Source organism: Gymnogyps californianus, chromosome 21 (genome assembly GCF_018139145.2).
Source record: "Gymnogyps californianus isolate 813 chromosome 21, ASM1813914v2, whole genome shotgun sequence".
Classification (NCBI taxonomy): Eukaryota; Metazoa; Chordata; class Aves; order Accipitriformes; family Cathartidae; genus Gymnogyps; species Gymnogyps californianus.
Window position 1 is genome coordinate 6,384,414 of NC_059491.1, and position 23,842 is coordinate 6,408,255.

Genomic DNA, 23,842 nt, shown 5'->3' on the forward strand with positions numbered 1-23,842 from the left:
TGCTATGTCATTTGAAACCGCACTCATAAATTGGGAGAATTGCCTGATGGCATATGATTACACAAGTTTAAGATGTTTTCCAGCCCATTATTTAATTAGGAAAAAAAGAATGTAATATTTGGACATTCAAATACTTAGTTGTCTCTAGACCTTAAAGGCTTACCTACCACAATCAGCTTTTATAGCTAAGAGAGCTTAGAAACTGAGAAGTAACCTGACAGAGTGAAGAAAGGAGATTTAGGTGTCAAATACACAGTATGCAATGTTCTGAAGATGCCTGGGTTTGATAAGATGGTATTCTGAGGAAAGAAATAGAGGCAGTTAGTTAAAAAGAAAAGAGTTACAGCTGTGAGTTAAAGAAGGTATTTACATCATCCCAGGGTCCCTGTGGAATGCTCTCATCTTTGGTACTCTGTTGTGATGGCAGTGAAGTAGCTGTGGGTCTTTAATAAAATAATCAATTATCCGACTTTCAATCTTTTCTCATTTCATTTTTCTTTTTCTTTTTGCTGATAAGGATGAGAAGCAAAAAACCATGGGTGTGAGAATTCAAATTCTCATTATTTTCCTGAGCAGCTCAGAGAGGTTTTCAAGGCAGTCTGCCCTTTTTTGAAGTGGCTAACTTTTACTTTTGACAAAACTTCTACTGCAGATAAGAAAGCTTCATGACACCTTAAACCAACTGAAATCTTTCCAGGCACCAGAGCCAAAAAGCATTATCCAGAGTAACAAATGAAAGTGAGTGAAATGACGAGTGGCAGTCCAAGGGATGATTGTCAGCAACGGGAATTGATTTCAAGTGGGATTGGAGGAAAGAGAAGGATTCTCAAGAGGATGGTCTATGGTATGTTGGTGTTTAAATGGCAATGTGTAAAGCCTAAACCTTCGTGGAGTCACCCTGGTTGGTTGTGAGTTTTCAAAAACTCATCCAAACAGGAGTAAAATGACTGTACTGAAAAAATGAGTGTTTCTTACTGGGAACTCTCTTGAGGCTTGGTTGCAGCTCTTGAGAGTGTGATGGATGGACGGGGCAGGGCTTGGACTCGTGCCTGGCCAAGGCTTTGGGGTGGTGAAGTGCTCTCTGAGGGCAGCCTAGATGACTCAGGAGCCTGCGTTTCTGCACAGCCAGCGTGTACCTTGGATGACAACCTTGATGCATGCAACCGACTCACAGAAACCCGACAGCTCTGGGACTAGTGATTGACGCGGTTTTGCTTTGTTCTTTTTTTACTTTTCTTTTTTGGGCAGCCTTCCCCCCTCCCCTTCCTTCTATATTGTTTTCTCAGCTTGCTTGAGTCTCAAAGCCTGTCTCCTGCTTGTCTTGAACAGCTGGAATGGCTCTGGACTGAATGAACAGACACGGAGCAAGACTGGGCTGGACCCTGGGAGGATCTCAACCTCCAGGAGGCGCAACCTGGCTGTCTAACCTGCGATGCTGGGAGCTAGGGAGATTTAACACCACTGCAGATGGCTGCCTGCAGCCTGGCACTAGGACTGTGGCTCCTGCTGCTTCTCCAGGATATCCAGACAGCCCCACAGGTAAGGCAGGGTGACACCAGGATCCTGCAGCCCCTCAGGGTGCAGGAGCCTGGAGAGGTCTGGGGGCACTCTGGGCTGCAAGGCTATCCTGCCCATAGGCTGGGTGCTTGGTAGTGGGCATCCACAGAAACAGGCTTTGTACAACACAGGGCGATAAAGGTATAAAGCAGACCTGTCAGGAGATAAAGGTATAAAGCAGAGCAGCTAGGAGAGTTTGCCCTCTCTGGGAACTTTGCAGGCAGGAGCAGGGGATACGAGCTATGATCTGCATCTTTTTGTTGGCATTGCTAGTGTTACTGCACCTCCACGCACATCACAGCTAGGGAATGAGGAAAGATTTGATGGGGTGGGGGACTGTTCTCGTTTGTTTGGGTGAGTGGCTTTTATTTTTGCCTGGATGGCCAGGTGCTCTGTGACAGGCACGTTCCTTGCAGAGCTTGGTTCGGAGGGCTTCTGCTCACTCTGCTGATGTGAGTCAGGGCTGGCAAACTGAAATGTGTAGAGGCAAACAACTCAATAAAATACCTTCCTCTTTACAACCGCCCATCCCTCTGACACTGAATTCCTCATGAATGGGCTATTATTTCTGCATCAAATTGACTTAAAATAGACATAGCCCACTAGTCGCACTCAGCTGATGCTATAGATGCAAGCTAGCTCCCTGCTCAGATCGTATCATCTCTTGTGGGTTTGCTTCCCCCCCCCGCCACTTACCCACTCCTCCCTAGTGGATCACGTGGCAACGAGCCCTCAGCACCTGGCATAAATCCAGGTAATTTCCCTGGCTGACGCTTATGCACGCACACACAAAAAAAAGGTCAGTTGCAGAGGCTCTTTGCATAGGTAAAGTCAAGTAGGTGAGTAATTACACGCTGCGTTGGATCCTGAAATGGGCTGTTTTCCCTTGCAGTGGAAATATGAGCATATACTAGCCTAAGGCACCTGTCTGTACATTGTAAATGAATGATATAGCACATCACTTGGGCTGTCAGGAGATTTTTTACAAGAAACTGAATCCGATTAGATCTTTGAAAATAACTGAGTCCTGCATCCTCTTCATAGACATTTGAAAAAGATCCTCCTGGCTCATTTGATAAGAGTAGAAGTTTGCCCTCGTGTCTTTAGTTGTAAATTCCCCTCCCACATTGCAAGTTTGCTCTGTTTTGCCATGGTTATCTGTCCTGCCACTGTCTCCTTCTTGAAATATAGAAGGATCACTGTTCTTCTATAGGATTGGAGTCTGTAGTCCTTACCCACCTGAGGAATACTTAGGAGGGCATTCAGATAAGCTTGCCCAGTCTGCTGAATGCAAACTGCTTTAGGAGAAAGGCAATAGAAAAAAGATGGTATTTTTGCTATTTCACATCACTTTTGGTGTTTTGTTCACAAAATGAAAGGGGCAGAGAGAAAATCTGGTTTTCTGATACTCATTGTCAACACTCAGACTCACTGCAAAATCATCAGTTATCTGGAATAAATATGTAGATCTTGCTGGGATAAGCAACTGGCTTTTCACTGTCTTTCTGTATTGCCTCTATCACAGCGACCTTTGCTTTTACTGCTACTGGAGTACCAGTGATACTGTTTAATGTGAGCAAGTCACAGCTTATCAGTCATATTTTAAACCATATTGCACCTCATTTGAGTCCACAGTTTGGGTTTTGTTCGTTTTAATATTCAGTTAACTCTCACTTGTTAATAATGTCTTTACTATCAAGCAGATGAAGCTTGACTACTTGAAGTCTTAGATTATCAGCTTCTTTTGTACTGTTAGAATTTGGATAGAAGCTTGAAAGGGAGTCAACTGTTTTGCTACAGTATTAGTCAGTTCTAGAATAGCCAATGCTGGTAGAAGATTTTTTTTTTTTACCGTAATATGCTTTCTTCCTGACTTACAGCTCATTTGTAGCAAGCTGATTTCTTACTCTGCCTCACCATCACTTTTTCTCTATGAGCTCAAAAGACCATAAATAAATGAGTCAAACCTTGTCCTGACTGAATTGCAGAGTAGCCTACTGAATTCAGCACCATCTTTACAATTGCCATTTTTTAAATTGGAATAGCAAACATGTTTGTAGATACAAGGAAAGTGAGAAAAGCTACAAAAAGCCTATTTTCTAAAACAAATTCTCAAAAGCAAGCACTGAAAAACCCAAATGCTTTGTATCAAATATGTTTGCTTTATTTAATCAGGCCTTGATCTGCAACGCTTTAAAAAAAGAAAAAATGGTTGGCCTGATAGGTCAATGAAAGCACTAAGCCAAGGGATCCCTGGCCATCCTGTTACAGAGCAGTCCGAACAGGATATGAATTGTGGTCTTTTCTTTCACAAGATGTATTCCAGCTCCTGCTAAATCAAAAACCTTTATTTGAAGTGCATGCAGTAAAAGATTTGTGAAATTCAGTCTCTGTCTCCCTCCGGTTGAACAGTACACTGAATCCAATTTAAGAACTCCTTGTATTAGAGCAAAACCAGATGCAAATTTCTAGTCTCATGTAGAGTCGTGGCTTGTTCAAATTTGTTCAAAAAATGTGGACAGATTAACTTTGTAGTGGCAGGCTTTGTGCTACACTGGCAATTGTTTACTACACCAGCTTACCTTCTTGTTAGTTTAAATATTTGTCTCTTCCTCTACAGCCGGCATAAAGCAGCATTAACTCTGTGTTGTGTCCTCATGTCCAGTCCAGATCAAATCAATTCTGATATAGTAGACAGATGCAGAAATAATGTCTGTGAGGTTTCCCGTTACAGCTGTGCCCATCAGCAGAGACCTGTCACGCAAAGGGGAGGCCCTGCTCCTGGCTACACAGTGCCACCAACCTTCTTGCATTGAATTTAGTGCAAGTGACTGTGCAGCCACAGGGTGAGTTGTTTCAGTGCAGTAACCCCCTGAAAACCAACTTCATAAATTCAGAAAGCAGAGTTTTCAGTCAAATGAACTCCTAGAACTGATTCGTCCTCTGGAAACACAATTGCTCTGTCTTAAACAATCAAGGAGTTAGAGGGGAAGGAAAATGTGGGTACAGGCAAGAGAGGGGAAGTGGGATTGCACCCTTGGATGGCAAAGAGCCACAGGATTAGCATAGCTATAATAGACACATATTCCCACTTTGCTAATACATTCTTAGTACAGACCCATCCATTCAGAGTTTCCTCAGAATCAGAAGGAAGGAAAAAGACCTACTGTCCACCACAGCTGGATTCCTCACCCCTACCCACCAATACTTCTGTGGTCTTCCTTGAATTTTAAAGTTTTTTTTATAATACGTATTGACGAACAGAACTGTAAGTACTAATGGACAATACTATATGTCATTGGGATAAAATTGGTATTTCTTCATTGAGACTGGATTATCTTTTGGAGAGGGGACAGGGAAATGTACAACGTCTCCTTTTCTTTTCTTCAGGAAACACTAGGAAATGATGCCTTAAAAAGTGAAATTGTGCTAGAATTTTGAATTTCCCTGGCAGAACCTGAGTTCTGTTTCTGTCGGTCTTGAGATTCAGACAAGAGTGGGTAAGGAGGAGGGACAGGCAAAAGATGAAAGAGAAAAATACTTTGAATGTTAATTAAACAGAATTTTGAGGTTACTGCATTTCATTCTGTTCCTTGCAGAGATGAGGAGAGTTTGTTCTGTAAAACTTATTGGAGATTTCCTTGATGAAGCAAAGCCGCATGCTAGTTGCTGCTGAGTATGGATTATACCACACTCTTCAGCGTTTCTAGGCATTCCAGGAAGAAGAGGAGGGAATGGGGCAGAAGTGAAAGTTCTTATGCACAAATCCTTCCCTACAAAATAAGTAGTAAGGGGCAAAAATGATGAAGTGAATCTTCTCTCACTGGCTAATTGACAATTTCTATAAGCATACTGGAGCAAGGAGAAATGGCCAACACTGTAAGCGGAGGATTTCTTAGCACTTTCTTTTTTGTGGGCCTCTACACACAGGGACCATGGAATCAAGAAGGTGAACCCCCCACCCCAACACTCACAGCTGATGCTTTTTTGTAAGAAGGTGATAGTGTTGAGGTTTTGTAATGCGAGGCTGAAACTTTTTTCTGTCTCCTTTGCTTTATCCCTTCCTTTCATTTCAAGAGCTATTTATGAGCAACTAGGACCTGCTAAGTCAAACCTTAACCTTCAGCTTCTGCCTAACAAAGAGTCTTAATTTAAATAAACTGGTTTTGCTCTGGAAAAATGAGTTTTATTAGTGATATTCACACAATCCTGAGTCAAAGTAATTAAGTTCATCTTTTTTTCTGAGACAGGGTTAAATTCATCCTAGAACGTATTAAAAAAGGATTGTTTGACTTAAGTTCATACTAACAAATGGGGTAATGGTCCAAGGCAGAAGGCTTTCACTATTTTGTAGTTAAACCTTATGTGTCTTATCCAATATTTTATAATGCTTGGTTTTGTCCAAGCACTCACAACCAGAAATATATTAGAAACGTCTTAATGCTGAGATTTTTGTTGGCAATGAGAGCAGTAAAAGCGCATATGCTTTTCCTTCCTGCTGTGTTCTTCTTGAGCCCTCATATGATAAAGTACCACTTTTTACATGAATTTTCCCCTTTTCTCCTCATTGCCCTTGTGATACCCTCCCTTCTTTTAGGTGATCCCTGTTCTGATTAAGGCTTGACAAGAGGGACATTTTCTTTAAAAGCTTCCACTGTTGGCTACCATCATCTCAGTCACAATACTGGAAACCCAGTACATAGCAGGCTCCCACAGTTGCAGCCATTGGTAACGCAGCTCAAAACAGGTCTCTGCAGCTCAAAACAGTGTGTATCTGTGCTGGGGAGATCAATGCTGCTACTGTTAGTGGGAATTTTTCTCAGAATTTCCCTCGTCTAAACAGGATCGTTATGTGCTGTCACCAGATTCCTTTGTAGCCACTGTGTTAGAAGACAACTAGCTTTTCCCCTGCCTGTTTTGATTACAAACAGCATGTGATGGCCTCCTCAGCAAACTGCTTACCCAGGTTTTTTTGAGTGGAAAGATGCTTTTATGTTTCACTGGAAAAGCTAGAGACAACGTAAATTGTAAGTTCTGCTGTAGCAGACTGACTGGTAGCAGTTGTGCTCCCCTTAACAATTGAACTGTGAGTGTTGGCAGGATAAGAAGTGTTTACAGCACCATTGGTGACAGTTTGGACAAGATTTGGTAAAAGCAAGCAAATCTAAAGTTGAGGACCCGGTGGGACTGGAGGGACAGTATATCCTGTATGCTCTTACAGAGCCTATCTGGGGTTCCCTGGTGCTACCACCACAAAAATACCCATAATTGTAGATGGACATTGGACCCAGTACAGCAAGGACTTTAAAGTAACACATCTAAGGCTGAGCAATGATGGAGCCAGGAACGGAACCACCAGCCTTGAACATTAAGCTACAGGGCCTTTTCCTGCCCTCAGGCTTGTGGTGGCCTCACTGTCACGTTGCTGTGGGTTTACACAGAGTTGAGCCTGGAGGTCCAAGCTCAGTACTGGACTACTCAGACAGCAGGAGTTCACCCAAGTCATTTTGATATTTACCAAGTGAGGATTAGAAATCCGGTTTGTGTTCCAGCTGCAGTTTGTAGTAGGCTTACCACTATATAGAAATGGTAAGTCACTAATGGAAATAGACATGTCGGTTCAACAGCCTTAATTTCTGAGAAGTTATGCACATATGTTGTTTCCATAATTCTGTGGAAATCTAATGCTTTTTTTGGCCAAGCCACTGAAATATTTTTCGCTTTTTAACAGTATTGGTTCATCAGCATTAAAATATTTTGTAACCCCAGCATTCAGTCATCATTCTGTCCAGGAACAGGAAGACAAATATGCATTAAGTATTTTGCAGGCTCTCCAAATTTGGATGGATTTGATGGTTGATGTCTAGATTTCTGCTGTTAAAAAGGAGCAGCCAACAGCTGAGGAACAAAAAAGCCCAAACACATGAATCTTATCACTTGGAGTCTTCTTGCACACAGAGATCTAAGATGATGGTCAAATCAAGAAAATGCATAAGGTAGCTTTCCAGAAGCACTGAGTCGTGAAGGGAGTGGGACTGGAAAATACAGAATCTAGAATTCCCTGTGTTTCTTGGTGAATTGTTTCCAGCGATCTCTTCCTAATTAGAAATACTGAGCTCATCAAAATGAAAGATCAAACAAGCCAATATTTTATTGCAAACTTGCACCCTAATTTCCCTAATTGTAGATGAGATGTCAGAGGTGGTAATTTACATGCGGGAAGAGTAGTTACAGGTGGTGAAACTGAGGTAATTCAAATGTTCAGTCATTGAGTGGGTAAATTACCTCAGTTCAGGCCTATTGCTACCCACTGATAATGCACATTTTTGTTCCCTTTTCACTTCATATCTTTGGCTGGTTATCTTTTGTTTTAGTTAACTTATTACCCTGATATTCATTACACATAGGCAGAAAAATGAAAATTACATTATCCTTGTAGGGCTGACTTCCCTTCACCCTTTTCCCAAAAGCAGCCTCATCAAACCTCTGCAAAACATGAGTTGGCACCATCATTTTATGGAAGATCAGAACATTTTGAGACCTTGGCTCTTCATCTCTGCCATTTCTTCAAGGCATGTTCTTTGCTTTTAGGCACCAATTTGTTTCACTCCCCCAAAAACTCATGGAAGTTTTGGTGGGTTCTTAGTGCAAGATTTTGTATTCCAGATGCATGAAAACTTGAAATTTAGCTTACAAAACACCTTGCGTAAGTTAAGCAGCAGAGCCCGTATCATTTTTAGTGACACTTGTCTTTCCACACTGCCAGTTTTGCTTATGTAATTTATTTTGAGCTTTTAAGCCTGAAATGCTAGAGGTATGGGGGCTTGGTTTATACTCAGGTCCTTACCTTAAAAGTACGCTGTCTACAAAGGGCCAACCTTTCTGCTTAGTTTAAGAGCAGAACTTTGCATCATTGCATTGCTGTTACAGGTCACACTAGGAATCAAACCACTTTATGATTTAGAGGGCAAAAATGACAAGAATGGGGAGATGATGACTGATGCTGAGCATTGATATGTACATTATTTATCACTGAAAGGATCTATAGTAAGTTTCATACTCATGAAACACCTCTACTGAACAGATGGCAACTCTTAAAGACATTTTGCAGGTAGCTACAGATTAGCAGTGGTGGGGTCTTCAGAAGGCGGTTTCTTAGCCATAGAAATCATGTCATGATTTGTTAAAATGACTTCTTTTTACAGCAGAGCACCTTGGGCTTGGCTCAGTAAACAGTAAAGGTGGCTACAAAGCTGCGCTCGTAACTGGATACTTGAAAGCAGCATTTGTGGTGAAGCTGCGGATGTCATGTATTATGTAGCTGGCTGTAGTATATAGCTGCCCTCTTGTGGAAAGGAAAAAAAAAAAAGGTTGAGTACTTTCTTTCGTATGAATATTTTCATAATTTGTGTAGTATGTATGCATAGTTCGTGCAGCAATTTATCACAGCACTAGCATCAGGTCAAATTAATAATCAGAATTTGCATTGCTGTAACTAAGAGCAGAATCTAATCCTACACTCCTGATTTCAATATTTTAGACAAGGTAGCTTTTTAAAAAGCAACTGTTTCCTCACACTTTTACACAGACACTATTCCTTTATTTAAACCCCCAGAGAGACAATTAAATAAGCTGTAAGCTTATATGCTGCATAAATCATTCAAGAATTTTGTTCCCACCCTGGTTTAAAATTCAGCATCACTTGCAGCCAGAGTTGGTTGCCCAGGAGAACCAGGAAGAGAAGATCAGCTTTTTGTGGTGACTTCCCATAGCTCTTACAGAGAAACTAATCCAAGATGACTTAGCTATAGCCAAGATGCTCTTGTTTCATAAATTTTCTTTATAAAACTAGTTAATTCACTTCATATCACAGAAGTGACTCCTGAATGACCCTTTGTCTAGTGACTGGTCTCGTGTCATTTCCTGTTATTCAATTTAGTCTGAGTGGCTGGCTAACCAGGGTGCTTCTCCACGCAGATGCAAGGAGATTCCACTTCCTTTTCCTACGGTCTAGGGCTTCCTCTTCAGAAAAGAAAAATACGGAGTGCACATTTGTAAACTTGATTTGAGTCAGGCTGAGCAAGCAGACATCTGCTATTTCCTCTATACAGTAAGCTAGAAAAAATGCTCTGTAGGGAGGCTGTGTGGCCCAGTGGTTAGTGCAGAAATGTGTCAGGCACCATTTCTCAGTTCTCTTACCAGAGCTTGATGAAATTTAATGGTTTCAATATGTTTCTATTTCTTGTCCTTCTGTTAATTTCCTCCTTGACTGCAAGTTCCTATTTTCTGATGTAACCTGGGGCAACTTAAATAACTTCTGTGTTTTATGGTCCTGCTGTGAAAAGAACAGCGTATTAAACAGGAGAATACGGCTGTGAAATTAATTAGGTAGTAAGATTCTGCACTGCATACAAAGGCAATAGGAGACAGTAGGTATTATTTCAAAGGCCAATGGGAAATTCATCTGCAGAAAGTGAGATGTAGGTTTTCTGAAATATTTAACTGCTCTACCCAATATCGTGTGGGAAAATCTCTGGGGAATCTGCTGATTGAGTCTTTACAAAAAATTACCATTTATACTTTCTAGCAAATACTGAAAATGAAATTCAGATAACATTTTTAGGGGATTATTAAGGGAGATGCCAAATTCAAAAATCAGATTTTCTCATCAGAAAACTTGTAGCACTGTAATTTCCCAGAGCATGTAGTGGCCCTGCCATACAAAAATGAAGTCATATTACATGCTTCTTGATACAATTCATAGCTGAGTCTCATTTTCTAAGCTAATATTAGAACTATTGTGTGGAGTTTTTTTTAACTAAACAAGTATCGGTTATGTAGTCAAACCAAAGGTTGTTCCTGAAAACCTTCACTCACAATAGAAGTGGGATTAGTTTTTTGAATAAGGGCTTCATTGTGTGAGTATTTGCAGCATTTGTTTCAAGGCAAAACCCTCTTGTTCTCAGTGTAGGATTTGCCCCTAAATGATAAGTAAAACAATTTATTGGTTTATAATAAACACATCTTTAGGTTGCTAAATTCAAGCATTATGACTGCATAAATAACTGAACAGAAAGACTTGTTTGCTGCAAACAAGAATTATCTTTGTGGATTACAGCCGATCTAGCTAGATTTAGGTGATGCTGACTATGACACCACCTCTTATTCCAGTGCACACAGTGCTGGAAATCTGTTACAGATGTTAGGGATTCTTTTTTTTTATTTTCTAGAAAAATCCTTATTCAAATTAACATGGGATCATTTCCGGACAGCGATTTTTAGCCTTTTTTAAAATTTTCTAACTGCTACAAGATTTCTAAAGGAGATGCAGACTAATAGACAAGCTTTTCTTAGTGATCTTAGTGATCCTGCAGCTAGGTTTCAAAGGGTGTTTGGAGCATTGGCTGAAAAACATTTTTGTAGGGCAATGCCACTACCCTTTCTATTGTATGAAACAAGGAGTTAGTTTCTGAGCGCTGAAATGCTTGATACACAGGTTGGGCTACAGTATTCCATTCCTATGTTTAAATGACTTTCAGATAAAAGAACCTGCTGAGTGAAGATATATATTGAATTATTGCTAAATACACTGCATATTGCAATCTTTGCTTAAGCATATGGGCAACAGTAATTTAGTTGCTTTGGGGATACTTGAACTTTCAAAAAGCTGTGGGCTTTTCCTTACCGTCTGCAACTACCATCACTTGAGACAGATACCGGGATCTGCTCTAATACAGAACTAATTGTTTTCTAATTGTGTCTTTTGTCGGTTTCAATTTCTAGACATCATTAACCCCATCTCATCGCTGTGATACACTTGAGAATTGGTTCTATGATGAAACTTCACGAAGCTGCTGTTACCAGTGTCCCTCAGGTCAGTATGTTTATAACTCAGTCAAATTAACACGGAGCCTTTCTCGCAGAGATAGTAGGAACCATGTCTATCTGCAGAATTGCATTTTGTCCCTGAAGAAAAGTGCAATTCCATGAATCACTATCTAGTGTGGATCCAGATGTGAACTTATACTCCAATGCCCTGCTTCTGTTCAGTCTGCATGCAAACAATCTGTAAATTGCAAACAAGATAACTTGCTAGAATTTTTTATGCGTTTTTTATCGGTTGACTTGACACTCTGAAGTAGCTAGAAGTAGGCAGGTCTAAGAATTCATTTCAACTTGCCTCAGAGTGTGAAATAGTGCAGTGAAATTAGGCTAAATAAGTTACTGATCAGAGACAAAAAATATAAAATGAAGGTGTGGAAAATCTGTCATTATCCTCATAGTCAAAACAGTTTAGAAAGTGTCTCACATGAGAAAGGGAACAGCCCCTTGTCAGTGAGCTTTGCCGGAAGCTAGTTGTGACTCAGAGGCACATGAGGTCAGAAGCAGGAAACACTTCGGTGAGACAAGAGTTCTGGAAATGTCTGAAACTCCCCCTATTGGCCAAAAAAACCCTCAGTGGGTGGGGCATTTTATGGTACTTCACCATCGTCAATCTCTTCTTAGAGAAATGTTTTCTTTTTCTTTTTTTGAAAGGAAATTTTTGACATTTATTTGTGCTCTAATAATAAAGAGAGGTTTCACACTTGGTTGCTAGCATTTGCATGCAGTTACATCGGGGTTCCCACTGGGACATCTTGTACTGCTGGCCACACCACTAGAATCGTTCAGAAGTTGTATAAGTGAACAAGACCAAGGGATGGGGAAGCTGGTCCTGTAAAAGAAGAAAAGGGGTGGGGACCTGACTCTGAGCCAGTCCCAAGAAAAGCTCTTTCCTCCTTCAAAACCATACTTTACAAAAGCTCCCATAATGACAAATGTCATAGTGAGGTCTTGTAAAAAGCAGAGATCTGATTTACATCTGGCTGTAATGATCCACCAGTCTCAATCATTTCACCTCTGCTTACTCTTGAAATTCATTTTGTTGCCACAACTTGATGTCTGTCTTGGACATCTCTTCACATCCTCCAGGGCCTTCTTCACAACAGAAACTCGTAAGAATCCTTTTTCATTTTAATCTTCCACTACTCCTTCAAGCACTAACCTGTTCATATCTGCTACTAACTTGACTGCTCACTGCAAAGAAAGAGAAGCTTTTCTAAAATTCCATTTAATCAAAGTGGAGCATCTCAAACTCTTGATGCAGCCTGGCTTTACTTTCCTTGGTATTCCAGCCCACAGATGTACAGCTTTCAATCTGAGCACACTGGCCCACATGCAAGCCATCCTCTGTTTCGAAGTTAATTTCAAGTTCAATTTCAAGATAAACTTCAAACCAAACCTCAAGAGATCCTTCTAATCAATCTCTACAGTTGCCACATCTCTTCTCATGTACTTAATTCTTGTGCAGGTAAAATGAGACTTCATACCTGGGATACCAGAAGAATATTTTCTTTCTGTCATCACAGAACAAAATATTTCCCTCCTGTCAAGGGAACAGACTTTCATGGGAAATAATGGTATATGCTAGAACAGCTCATGTTATGCAGAAGTTGGTATTCCACTTCAGTTCTGTTTATTCTGTTTATGGTTTTTTACCTTTTTTGTTTGGTTGTTTTTTTGGTTTTGACTCTAAATCAGGTATCCAGCTCCACAAGATAGTGCTGCAGTCAACACTCAAGATAATTTCCCACCCACAGTTAACAGCAAATCCTCAGGAGTGAATGCATGCACATACTCACAAAAGAAAAACACTTAAAACACTTATTTCATCTACTTACTTTCAGTACAGTTTTCTGTACAGGTGATTGCAGCTGGTATTCCTACTGCTCAGGCTTTTATCTGGTTGTTGAGCTATGAACACAATCAGTGGAGAACAGGACCAGAAGACACTGTTAGGCAAACTTCAAAGCTACTGCACCTGGGGCACACATCCCCCAAGGGAGGCACCCATGTGTACAGGAAATCTCAAATAACTGAAGTTAAAGCTTTTGGGTCGTTGGGGGAGGAAGGGGAAAATGACACACATGTGCAGGTACACGTGTGCAGCTTGAGCACTGAGATTCAGCAATCAGCCCCCACCTTGAAAAGAATAGTCTCAGACAAGTAGTTTTGAGGAGGTAGGAGTGATGTGGTTGATGCTTGTCTGGTGGTATTTAGTGGGCCAAATATAGCACAGCTGTTTTTACCTGCACTCCTACATCATGCTTGCCAAAATGCATAGTAGGTGAGTTATTTCTCTGCTAGGTTCCCCCTCCCTGTGGTTAACTCTTTGTGTTTGGGTGATGCAGGCTGCGTGCTGAAACTAGGATTTGTTTCTCTCCTTCCGTTTTCCACCTGTGAAACATTCAGCTCTTCCTATCTTTACGTTGTTGCTTTAGCTTTTCCTTTTGCTTCTGCCACTGCTGCTGTTCCTTACCCTCTGGTAGTTATTTCTACCTCCTGGGAAGGCCACAGGGTCACAGCTGACCACTGCGCCTTCTGATTTCTTTGGCACTACGGCCAGTGGTAGAATACCTCATCTGTTGCTTCAGGAGCTGAAACATTAGGAATGCTTCTGTCCCAGCCTATCCATACTCCTAGCTGGTTATTGTACCTAGCTTGCCAGACAGATGCTTTTAAAAGCTAGTCACTAGGAAATGATTACCAGACATAAACATAGAGCCATAGAATAGCTTAAGTTTGGCAAAGACCTCCAGAGGTCATCCAGTTCAGCCAGCTGCTCAACTTCATGCATGCTGCATATACACAGAAGGTCTGCGAGATCCAGGGTAGTGTGCTTGCAAACTGTGAGCAATGAGTCCAGGTGAGTTGGAAGTGTTGAGCAGAGAAAGTGTATAGCATGTACATCCAGCATCAGAAAGACATATATATGTAATTTGATTGGTTTAAAGGAAAACAATTGGAAACTTAAACCATCTCACAACCGTCAAGGCAACTGTAAAACTAGCAGGACTGCTCAGAAAGCAACCTACTGCAAACCTGCTAGGGGTATATAGTGCACAGCTCAAGAAGTACCTACCATCTTGTAACCTCCCATTCTGAACATAGGAGATGGGGTTGTCCCTGCATGAATCCATGTGCATCTAGGTGATTCTGGCAGCTTTTGAAAGGAAAAGTGATGCCTTAGGTAGCAAAATATCAGGACTCGGTAGCGATAGTCAAGAAGAAAACATGAAAAACAGTTGCCTGGGAACTTAGTAATGGCAGGACAATATTGCCCTCACTGCAGAGTTGGTGGTCTTTTCTGTCAGCAAATGCCTTGCCATGTCCCCATTCTGCAGCAATCCATACTGACTGTGATAATACCATGCATAGTGCTGTTGTAACAGGACAGCTGTGATCCTTTCACACTTGAATAGGAAAGGCAAAAATGCGCTAGAGAAATCAAATGATAGGTACAAAGAGAAGACTGTGGTAGTGTGTCTAACAGGTAAATGAGCATACAAGAACACTTCAGGATGGCTGTCTCCTGTGATTCTGAACAGGTATTCTGCATATTTTGTTTTTCTTTCTCCAGGCTACGTTAAAAAGAAAGCATGTCCTAGGGACCCAGATGAAGACTGCATGAGATGTGGACCTGAACAATATGTGAACGAAGCATTCCAAAAGCCACGATGTGATGCTTGTGTATCATGCGCAGAAGGTTTGCTTTCCCTCACACATACCTCACAGTTATATTCTCTCTATATATTTTATTTACACTTTATTTATATTTTATTCATTTAGAATTTCCAGCAACAAAATTATCCATCCTTGGTTACTGATATAGAGAGCAGAATGCTACCTTGCACATAATCAGTATCGCTTCCTGTGTGACCTGGGACTACCTAAAAATTCTCTCATCCGATGCTATCCAAGTCTGATTTCTGCTTTCTGTCTTGTATTACAAGCTATTGTCTACAGGCTTCTCCAATTATTCATGACTTAAGTTGCCATCACGAAGAGTGCCAGCAGCCTGTTCTGCTTCCTGAGCCTTTGAACTGATGTTGCTCAGCTTTGGCCCCTGCTTTACGTTTTCCTTGCAGGGTGATCCTTTGTTACCACATCTGTTTCTTCCCCACAGAATCTGACCTTGTGGAGAAAGAGCCCTGCTCCTTCAATTCTAGCCGCGTGTGTGAGTGCCGACCAGGCCTGTTCTGTCAAACCGCTGTTCTGAACACCTGCATACGATGCCAACAGCACACTGTTTGCAAGCCTGGTTTTGGAGTCAAAGTCAGAGGTAGGAATTCCTACTTATCTAGCTTACCTTTTCTGATCTTGGCCATAGGCCTGGACCTGATGCATTTTGGTTGGTCGGTCCTCAGTCATTATTTTTATTCAGGCACCTCAACAAATGATGTTACTTGTGAAGAGTGCCCTTCTGGGACTTTCTCTGATCAAAACTCCAGCACTGACATCTGCAAGCCCCACACGAAGTAAGTCCATAGTTCTTTCAAGTGACTAACTAATTAATTAAAGTTAATAAAGGACGAAAAGGGACACCTGTCACTTGTGGTGCAAAGTATACAAATTTATTTTAGAGGCAATGGGATAGCTTTGGGCCTATGTGCAGAGTTTAGAAGGCCTCTCTTTATACCTGTGGCACAGCTCTGTACTGGAGGAAGAAAGGAATCCCTCTTGCCTCATTTTTAGTTTACTAAGTACAGTGGAATTATACATGCGTGTGAGTATCAGGTTTGCATCCAGGTCGAGAATTAATGCCACAGGGGTGAGAAGAAGGTTAATGACTTTTTTACTGGAAGCAATAAATGCAGGTGGTACAAAAATGACCAAAGGGATGTTTGTCACATGGAAAATACTCTTATCTTGTATCATGCCAGTTTCCTCTAGCGCTGATACACTGTTCTCTTTCATTCCCTAGCTGTGCTGAGTTAAACAAAGTAGCACTAAGCAAAGGAAATGCCACACACGATCAGGTTTGCCTGGACCAGTTGCCCACTTACCTCATCCCAAGCACTCTGTCCATGAGATTCAGCAATGAAACAAATAACTCTGACCTAATGAGGTTTGAGGAGAACATGGTGACCATTGCTAGTATCCTTTTAAGTGCCGCTACAACTGAAAACCCCAGTTCAACTCCTGAGGAGAAAGCTTTGGCTGGCACTTTTCCCACCTCAGCCAAGGGGGAGACGACAATGGGAGGTAACAAAGATAAAGCATTTACTCTGTCTAGCATGTTTTATTTGGATATCTCTTTGGTAAATGCAATTTTTATGTGGGAGCTTCCTGCAAATCCCCTACAACTTGTGAAATGATGTCCATGGATCTATGTCCAAACACATAGATCTACTAATAGTTCCCCTTCTGCCTTTTCTTAGCCTTTCCTATGCTCCCTTTCCCTTTCTGTGCTATAGGTCTAGTTCTTTGGGGAGTGGTTCTCTCTGTGATAGTGCTACTTATGGGCATGCTGTTATTTTGGAAATGGAAGGTTTGCAAGAAGCGGATCCTCATCTTCAAAGGAAAGCGTGAGTTTTTAAAGCTGTAATACATAGCATGCTGTTTGATCTCCAAGTGTATGCCAACTGGGAACACAAATATCCCAAAATTTTGTGGAGGTCATTGAGGAAGAGAATGCTCACTACTCTCTGGTGAACGTGGGCCAGATAAGGGTTCTAGGCAAACTGTTCATGCAGCATGTTGGAGAACATGAGAGAAAGATTGAAGCAGCTGTGAATTTATGGAGGAAGATACTACAAGCTGGGTGGGGAAAGGGTAAGCAGTGGTTTCTTCTCTCAGCACAGACACTAATATTAAGTGATACCTGAAGTGTTTTGTGAGTATTTGTTGGTTCCAGGAATGGGGTTGGACTTCGAGCATGAGAGGAAGAGTTATTTTTACTGATACTGACTCTCTGTAGCTTTGCCTAGAGTTACATGTGGGGTGTGCCTGCAGAACCACATTCCCTCTTTTATAGAAAGCAGGATGTGCACGTTGTAGGTTGGTTGTAGACCTGTGGGTGTGGTAAAGCTGTTAGAGCCTGTACGCTCCATGATGAGTTTTGCTAAAGGAATGGTTTCTTTTATCAGCACATCTGTATTCCGTCACTTCACACAAATCCGGGCTTCAATCTCAAGGTGAGTGACTGATGGACCAGGAATTGTAATCCGTATGTCTAAAGAATAAGTGGATAGTTTTAATATGGAACTTTATTTTATGGAATTTTAATTTAAAACGTGATGCAGAAGGCCAGCCCTGTCTGTCCCGCGCAGGCAGGTGACGCCCTGGGGGTGACAGGCCACTAGATGGCACTTCTCCCCCACTGCACCGGAATGGTTGCGCGATGTGGCGGTGCGGGCAGGCCTTCCTGGAAAAACACCCCATTAATTTCTGGGCACTCAAATGTGGGAGACGTGTTCCAGAAAAAGTGGGTGTTAGCCATAGCAACCTGTACAGGTCCCCTAGAGTACACACATTGTGCCCAATTAACTAATCCCCTCTCAGCACTTCCATTTCCATTGACTGATCCATTCTCTTCTGTTGCGTTAGATTCTCCTAAGCACCACACATCAGAGCTTTTTATACTCACTTATTCAGGAATACAATTTAAAACCTCTCGTGTGCAGCTTAATTTTCTCAAAATGGAATTTTTTGCTTCCTCACTTGCCTTACACAGTAGAAACTGTTACTGGGCGGCATTATAGAGCTGATGCATTGAAAATAAAGGTGGCTGCATGTCGGGGTGAAATTAGATAGGCCTGAGCCTGTCTAGCTTCATGGTACTACAGAAGGATGCTGTACACTCCCTTCTTCTCACCTCTCTTCTCTCCCCAGTGTTCCCTTCCTCCATCCTCGCATAAAATCCCATCCCCTTAATATTCATCTGACCACAGGATGAACTGATCCAAGTTGCTAATCCAGTAGAAAGTTATTAACATTTTTTTTACTTTTTTTTTTTTTTATAAGCCTGTCTTCTGCTTATCTAGAAAGTTTAATCAGTTCATCATTTCATTAGATGAATACCAGTTGTGGTGTGGGGAGAGTGATAGTGATGGCCGCAAAGGGCATTGGGGAGAGCAGGACATCACAGTCTTGGCAGCAACATGTTGCTGGTTCACCTCAGCCATGTCATGTAAGTGTGCCCTCAGTGGTAAACAAAGCATAATGCAGCCGGGTTGGGCAGTAGAGTAGTTTAGGACATGGCTAGGTGATCTTTCAGAGTAAATATTAACATTCTTGTGATTGCTGTGAATTTTCTCCTGATAATTTTTCCTCTTTCCATTGCAGGTTCTGATCTAGTGAACAAATGCGCAGTAAGTGTGAGCAATATTCCAAAACAGATCACTTTCCATTCCAATGTAAACAATGATATTTGTAAATGTCCTGTTAAAGAGTGCCAGCCTTTTTGTTTGGACTTTCCTCTACAACGTGTGATCCTCTAGGTGCAGCGATGAGATATACTAGGACTTGCTACTTTCATGTCTTGGGCCATGTTTAATATGATGTTAAATAATGTGATGCTGCCAATCTTGCTTGTGAATGGAGTATTTGGTTTGGTCTTACGCCATTCATGTTGCATTGTATGGGACAAGATCCAAAATCACAGGATGAACATGCCTTTTCTACCTTCTGGGAGAACTTTGTCAGTCCCATTTTATCTTACTGGTCCAGTCACACAAGTGGGATTTGTATTCTTCTGTCTCCCTCCATGTCACCTTCCCTCTTTGTAGGATTTGGCATGACTGTAATATGGGTACACAGTGGGTATTGTTTGTCTGGAAGACGTTCCATCAGGACCAGCTTCTGGTTTAACAGTATAGTTTGCAGATGAACAAGACAAACATCAGTCAATATGGTAACAACAGAAAGCAGTTCCTCAGCTGCTGAAATCATCACAGCTCTGTTTGATTCCCTCACTTCCAGTGAAATTACAGCAACTTTCATCCTCTGAGTCTTCTCAGTTTATTAGGCTTGTTATCTTTAAATGTCCGTATCTGCTAAAACACTTTTTAGTGTGTTCCTTTTTTTTTAAATCAGTTTGCTTCTAACTGTTGTACATCTGCACACATACAAGATACTACTTATTCTAATAAATCTGGTTGCAATCAGCTATCATAATTTCAGTGTGTCATTGCTAATTCCTGAATTGTGGGGAGCTTCCACTCTTGCTTTCATAGGGAGTCAGACATGAACCAGAGTATTAAACTGCACATTTCAAAATCTTACTATGGTGGGTTTTTTTCCTTTCCAACCTTGTGGAAACAGAAACAAAGCTAGGAACCATCAGAAATTTGTGATGCAGGACCTTTAGCCTCTCTCAGATTCTGGCTCCTCTTTTAAAGGACTGTTTGTAATTAATTCTTCACTTAATAGCTAGTCTGAGCTTGTTTCTCCTACCTGAGGTTCTGCTGAGGCAATTCCATTTTGAAGTTCAACCAGTTCAACCTCTGGCTTGTTTTGTTCTTCCATAGGAGCGTGGTAGGTCTTTGCAAAATCTAAGAGGAAGTTAAACCATATATTTTCAGTTTTGACTGTTTGACTCTCTCACCATATGACTACACATCTGTACAGGTTTGTCCTCTGATACTTATCTCACAACTAAATATGAAAAAGATCTTGTTAAAGTTCTTTCTGAGCAAATCCCTTAAAATTCTTACCTCCAGCATCTATCTTTCTTACTGATGTTACACTCTTTGCTGAAAAGTGCTACTGAGCTTCAACCCCCCAGAATGCAGCTGCTACTGTATTACAGGATAGCAGACCCTGCAACAGAGCATACAGTATAAGACTTGTGGCAAAAAGTCAAAATGACAAATAGGTGGGTTTACAAAGGTTCATCGGCATCTAAATTGCAGACAAGGCAGTGGAATTTACCAAAGCATCCAGGCAGGCCCAGGAAACTTGGTTTCAGTGGAAGTGAGGTACATTCTTGCAAATGTCATCAAAAATCTGTGAATTCAGCTTACAAATGCTATTTTTAAATATGGCCTTAAGTGATGCAGGAACCTAGTTCAAAGAAACTTAAGTTCCTATATCAGTTAGGCACTTTGGAACTTTTTACTCCCTGTGACAGTGGTGCTGTGAAGTACATTATGTTATTCTGACTGCCACAGGAGGATTCTGTAGACCTATTGCAATCTTCACAGTGTTGTTTTTACATTCACCCCACTTCTACTCTCCTCTTTGTATTGGCAGAAGATCATACTGACTGCTGACAGTGGGCCAGAAGAGAAGTTAATTGACAGAACCCTTCCTTTGGAAACCAACAATAACTTGGTCTCCAGCACAGAAAAAGCATATAGTCCTGATCTGAGTCTGACTGATGTGACACAGAGCAATGGAAATGCCCCAGATTGCCCTATCGATTCTCGAGTGAGAGACCACACAAATAATCGAATTGGTGAGTCTTGCTTCCCCCCCCCCTTGCCTTTTCTATTTTTCAACCATGGGCACATAATGTCATTCTGATTTTATTAATAATCTGCAAAGTGTCCAAAGCTTCTAACAAAGGTTGGAGCTGAATCTCCAGAACCTTTGACGCACAAATTCTGGTATATCTATTCATTTCAATATAATGCTTTCCTATTTTCACATTTGCCTTAGTCACTTATGAACCTGACAGAAAAATGCTCCTCTTCCTCTTTTTCATTCCAGAAGATGTAAATTTGCAGAAGAAATTTGAAATCCAAAATATGTCAGCTGGAAAATGATGGTGTAATATTTAATGAAAGTTGTACTTCACATGTCTCAAGCTATCATTTTCTTCTCTTGGTTTCACAGCAATAGCTTGAAATGTGTCTCCCATATGTTCCCATAGAGTCTTTGACCATGGCACAGGGTAGGAGATAAAGTCAGGCAAGGAAGCTTACTCACAGGGGGAGAATTGTTACCTGAGACACAGTCTACATGAGACATTCTGGCAATGTTTCCAAACGCAATTTTGAGGTTATTTGAAGGGTTGTTTTTTTTTTATTACTAGAGCTGACCTTTCCTTATTAAATACCCTTTCTGTTTTTTCTGTGAGTGACGGACTTGGGATGAATGTGATGATTTGACTTACCATACCCAAATATCTCCAAGCAATTGTGAACAATAACCTACAGTGTCTGATCTGCAGCATCCTTCTGAATAAAATGTAGTGGTCCAAGCCATAGCAAAGGCCTTATTTACCTTTTGTAAAGGAGTCGGGTCAACAAGTTGGACACAAGGCTCAAGTCTATCCTAGAAAATTTTGTAATTGATTCTCCGCTGGAAAGAAGCTCATTTCTTTGCTGGTCCTAAGACCCCAGATAATTACCCAGAATTTCTGTACAGTGCTGATCCTTGCCCAAAGGCTGCTTTTAATGCAGGTATTGTTGCTTCTCGAAACAGCAGGAGCATAAACCTTGGATTCTCCATATCTATCTTCCCCAGATCCCGATTAATTGCTGCTTCTAACAGACTCTTGTGAATATCTTACTGCCTTTTCTAATTTGTCTTTCTCCTGTAGTCCTAGCTATAGTGCAGTGACTTCATCACATGGGATCTAGGTCTCCTTAATCTAAAATGCCCAGAGTCTCACTGACAGTGGTCCAAAACCAGACGGTGTAGTATAAAATGTGCAGGCCTTCTTTATCACTTAGTATGTTCAGTGCTTTGATTTCAAAATTAAAAGCACCTTATAAATAAACAATGGAATAGACAACTTACAATGTGTGAATTCTAAAAGCTTTAGTGGGTTAGTGAATTCTGTGTTTTCACAGTGATGGGCTTGATCTGCATGCCTCTGATTAAAAAAAGAATGGAGGAAAAAAAAAAGAAAAAGAAAAACTGAGTACCAAATAAAAATTTTGCATGAAAAGGAACCATCTCTAGGGTCAGCAGTGATTGTTAACTACGCTCAGCATTATTTTTTTCCTTCCTCAGAAAAAATATACATCATGAAGGCTGACACTGTTATTGTGGGGTCCATTTCAGAAGTGCCTAGTGGCAAGAACTGTGCTGCTAGAGGATGTGAAAGTAATGTTGATGCCCAGGAAAACATGGAAGAGGAACTGGCAATGCACTATCCAGAGCAGGAAACAGAGTCTTTTCCAGGGAATGATGTAATGGTTCCTGTGGAAGAGGAGGGAAAGGAATTTCATCACCCCACCATTGCCACTGAGAAGTGAAAACCCAGTGAGAAGATGTGTGAAGCTACAGAAACATCCAGTGTGACACTAAGCCTGAATATATGATAAGGGAGGTAAATACATAGTGCCTTAGATTATCTGAAAGCTCATGTAAAACACTGAAACACATTCAAACAAGGAGTTCTAGAACCTATTTCATCTAACAAATGAGAGGATCATCCAAACTGTTGGCCTTCATAGCTGACGTCAAATATTTCTCTTTCCCTCTCTCTCCCAGTATCATGCTGGAAACAAATTTGAATCAAAGCTACAAAATTCAGAGGACATCTGCATGCCAACTCAAGTTTCGCAGCTTGCTTTCTCCGCATGAAGGAATGGATTGAAAACTATGTCTGATTACTTCTATTAGCTATAAAAATTCTGGCCAGAATTCTGAGTTAAGCTTGAGACTCAGCCATGTTTCATATGTTGCTTCTGTTTCAGTATTACCAATACTTCCAATTTTGTCATATATTTTGCAACATATGGTATTTTTCTTAAGGCCTCAACTCTTGACTGAAAGTAATGACAATTGCAGTTTTCCCTAACACAAACAGAACTCTTAAGTTTGTGGACTTCGTGTTGCTTGAGGAAATAGGATCAAAAGGTGCCACACAGGCTCAGAAAACAGAAGGCAAATAAAACTAATTGAAGCCCACTGTACTGTAGGCCATTCTTTCTAAGTTTTGAAGACTGATTCATGTTTTTTGACTACTTCAGATCATCGGTAAGAGTACAAAATGGCCTCTTCTGATGGAAGCCCCACAGGCTGAACATTTGCATATGGGATGAAGTACGGGTTTAGCCCAGTGTGCAATCTGCAAAAAGAGAAAAGAAGAAAATAAACTAGTTTTCTACAAAAACGAAGGACTGAAAAACAGGCACAGCAGTTATTTCCTATAACATTGTTAATATCTGCTTGTTTTATAATTGCTCATAATCATCAGGGTGACACTGATTTGCATACCTATTCTTTAAAAAAAATCTGTTTTGTGGTCAACTGGCTTGCTATTTCTCAGTCTTTCATGCTGCTTGTTTGATAACTGTAAATGTCATAGTGCTGACTATATTTTTGCACAGGACAATGGAAAATGAGCAAGATGACAAAGTGTGGCTTAATAGTCAAAAAAAGGAACCACAAAAACAATTACTTGCTCTGTAGTTTTACCCTGGCCAGAGTACTGTAATAACAGCTGTGCAACTTCAGCATCTTTTGTCTCAGAACACACAAAAGGAAGAGAAGGGCATAAAAAACA

General features: G+C 40.9%; 1 protein-coding gene across 1 annotated transcript; it reads left to right on the forward strand.

Moving 5' to 3' along the window:
* The first annotated feature begins 1,467 nt into the window (after nt 1–1,467).
* On the forward strand, nt 1,468–22,860 carry TNFRSF8 (TNF receptor superfamily member 8). The gene is made up of 11 exons (XM_050909551.1): nt 1,468–1,539; nt 11,341–11,431; nt 15,017–15,142; nt 15,563–15,718; nt 15,821–15,914; nt 16,361–16,641; nt 16,854–16,964; nt 17,526–17,573; nt 18,724–18,749; nt 20,632–20,836; nt 22,342–22,860. The coding sequence occupies exons 1-11, from the start codon at nt 1,468–1,470 to the stop codon at nt 22,584–22,586; spliced, it is 1,455 nt and encodes a 484-aa protein (XP_050765508.1). The 3' UTR covers nt 22,587–22,860.
* The last annotated feature ends 982 nt before the right edge of the window (nt 22,861–23,842 follow it).

What these genes read in the sequence shown, in the direction of transcription:
- TNFRSF8 (XM_050909551.1), top strand. Translation starts at nt 1,468, where the DNA reads ATGGCTGCCTGCAGCCTGGCACTAGGACTGTGGCTCCTGCTGCTTCTC. An exon ending in ATATCCAGACAGCCCCACAG is followed by an intron (nt 1,540 to 11,340) that starts GTAAGGCAGGGT and finishes TTCAATTTCTAG; the next exon opens with ACATCATTAACCCCATCTCA. An exon ending in TTGTGTATCATGCGCAGAAG is followed by an intron (nt 15,143 to 15,562) that starts GTTTGCTTTCCC and finishes TCTTCCCCACAG; the next exon opens with AATCTGACCTTGTGGAGAAA.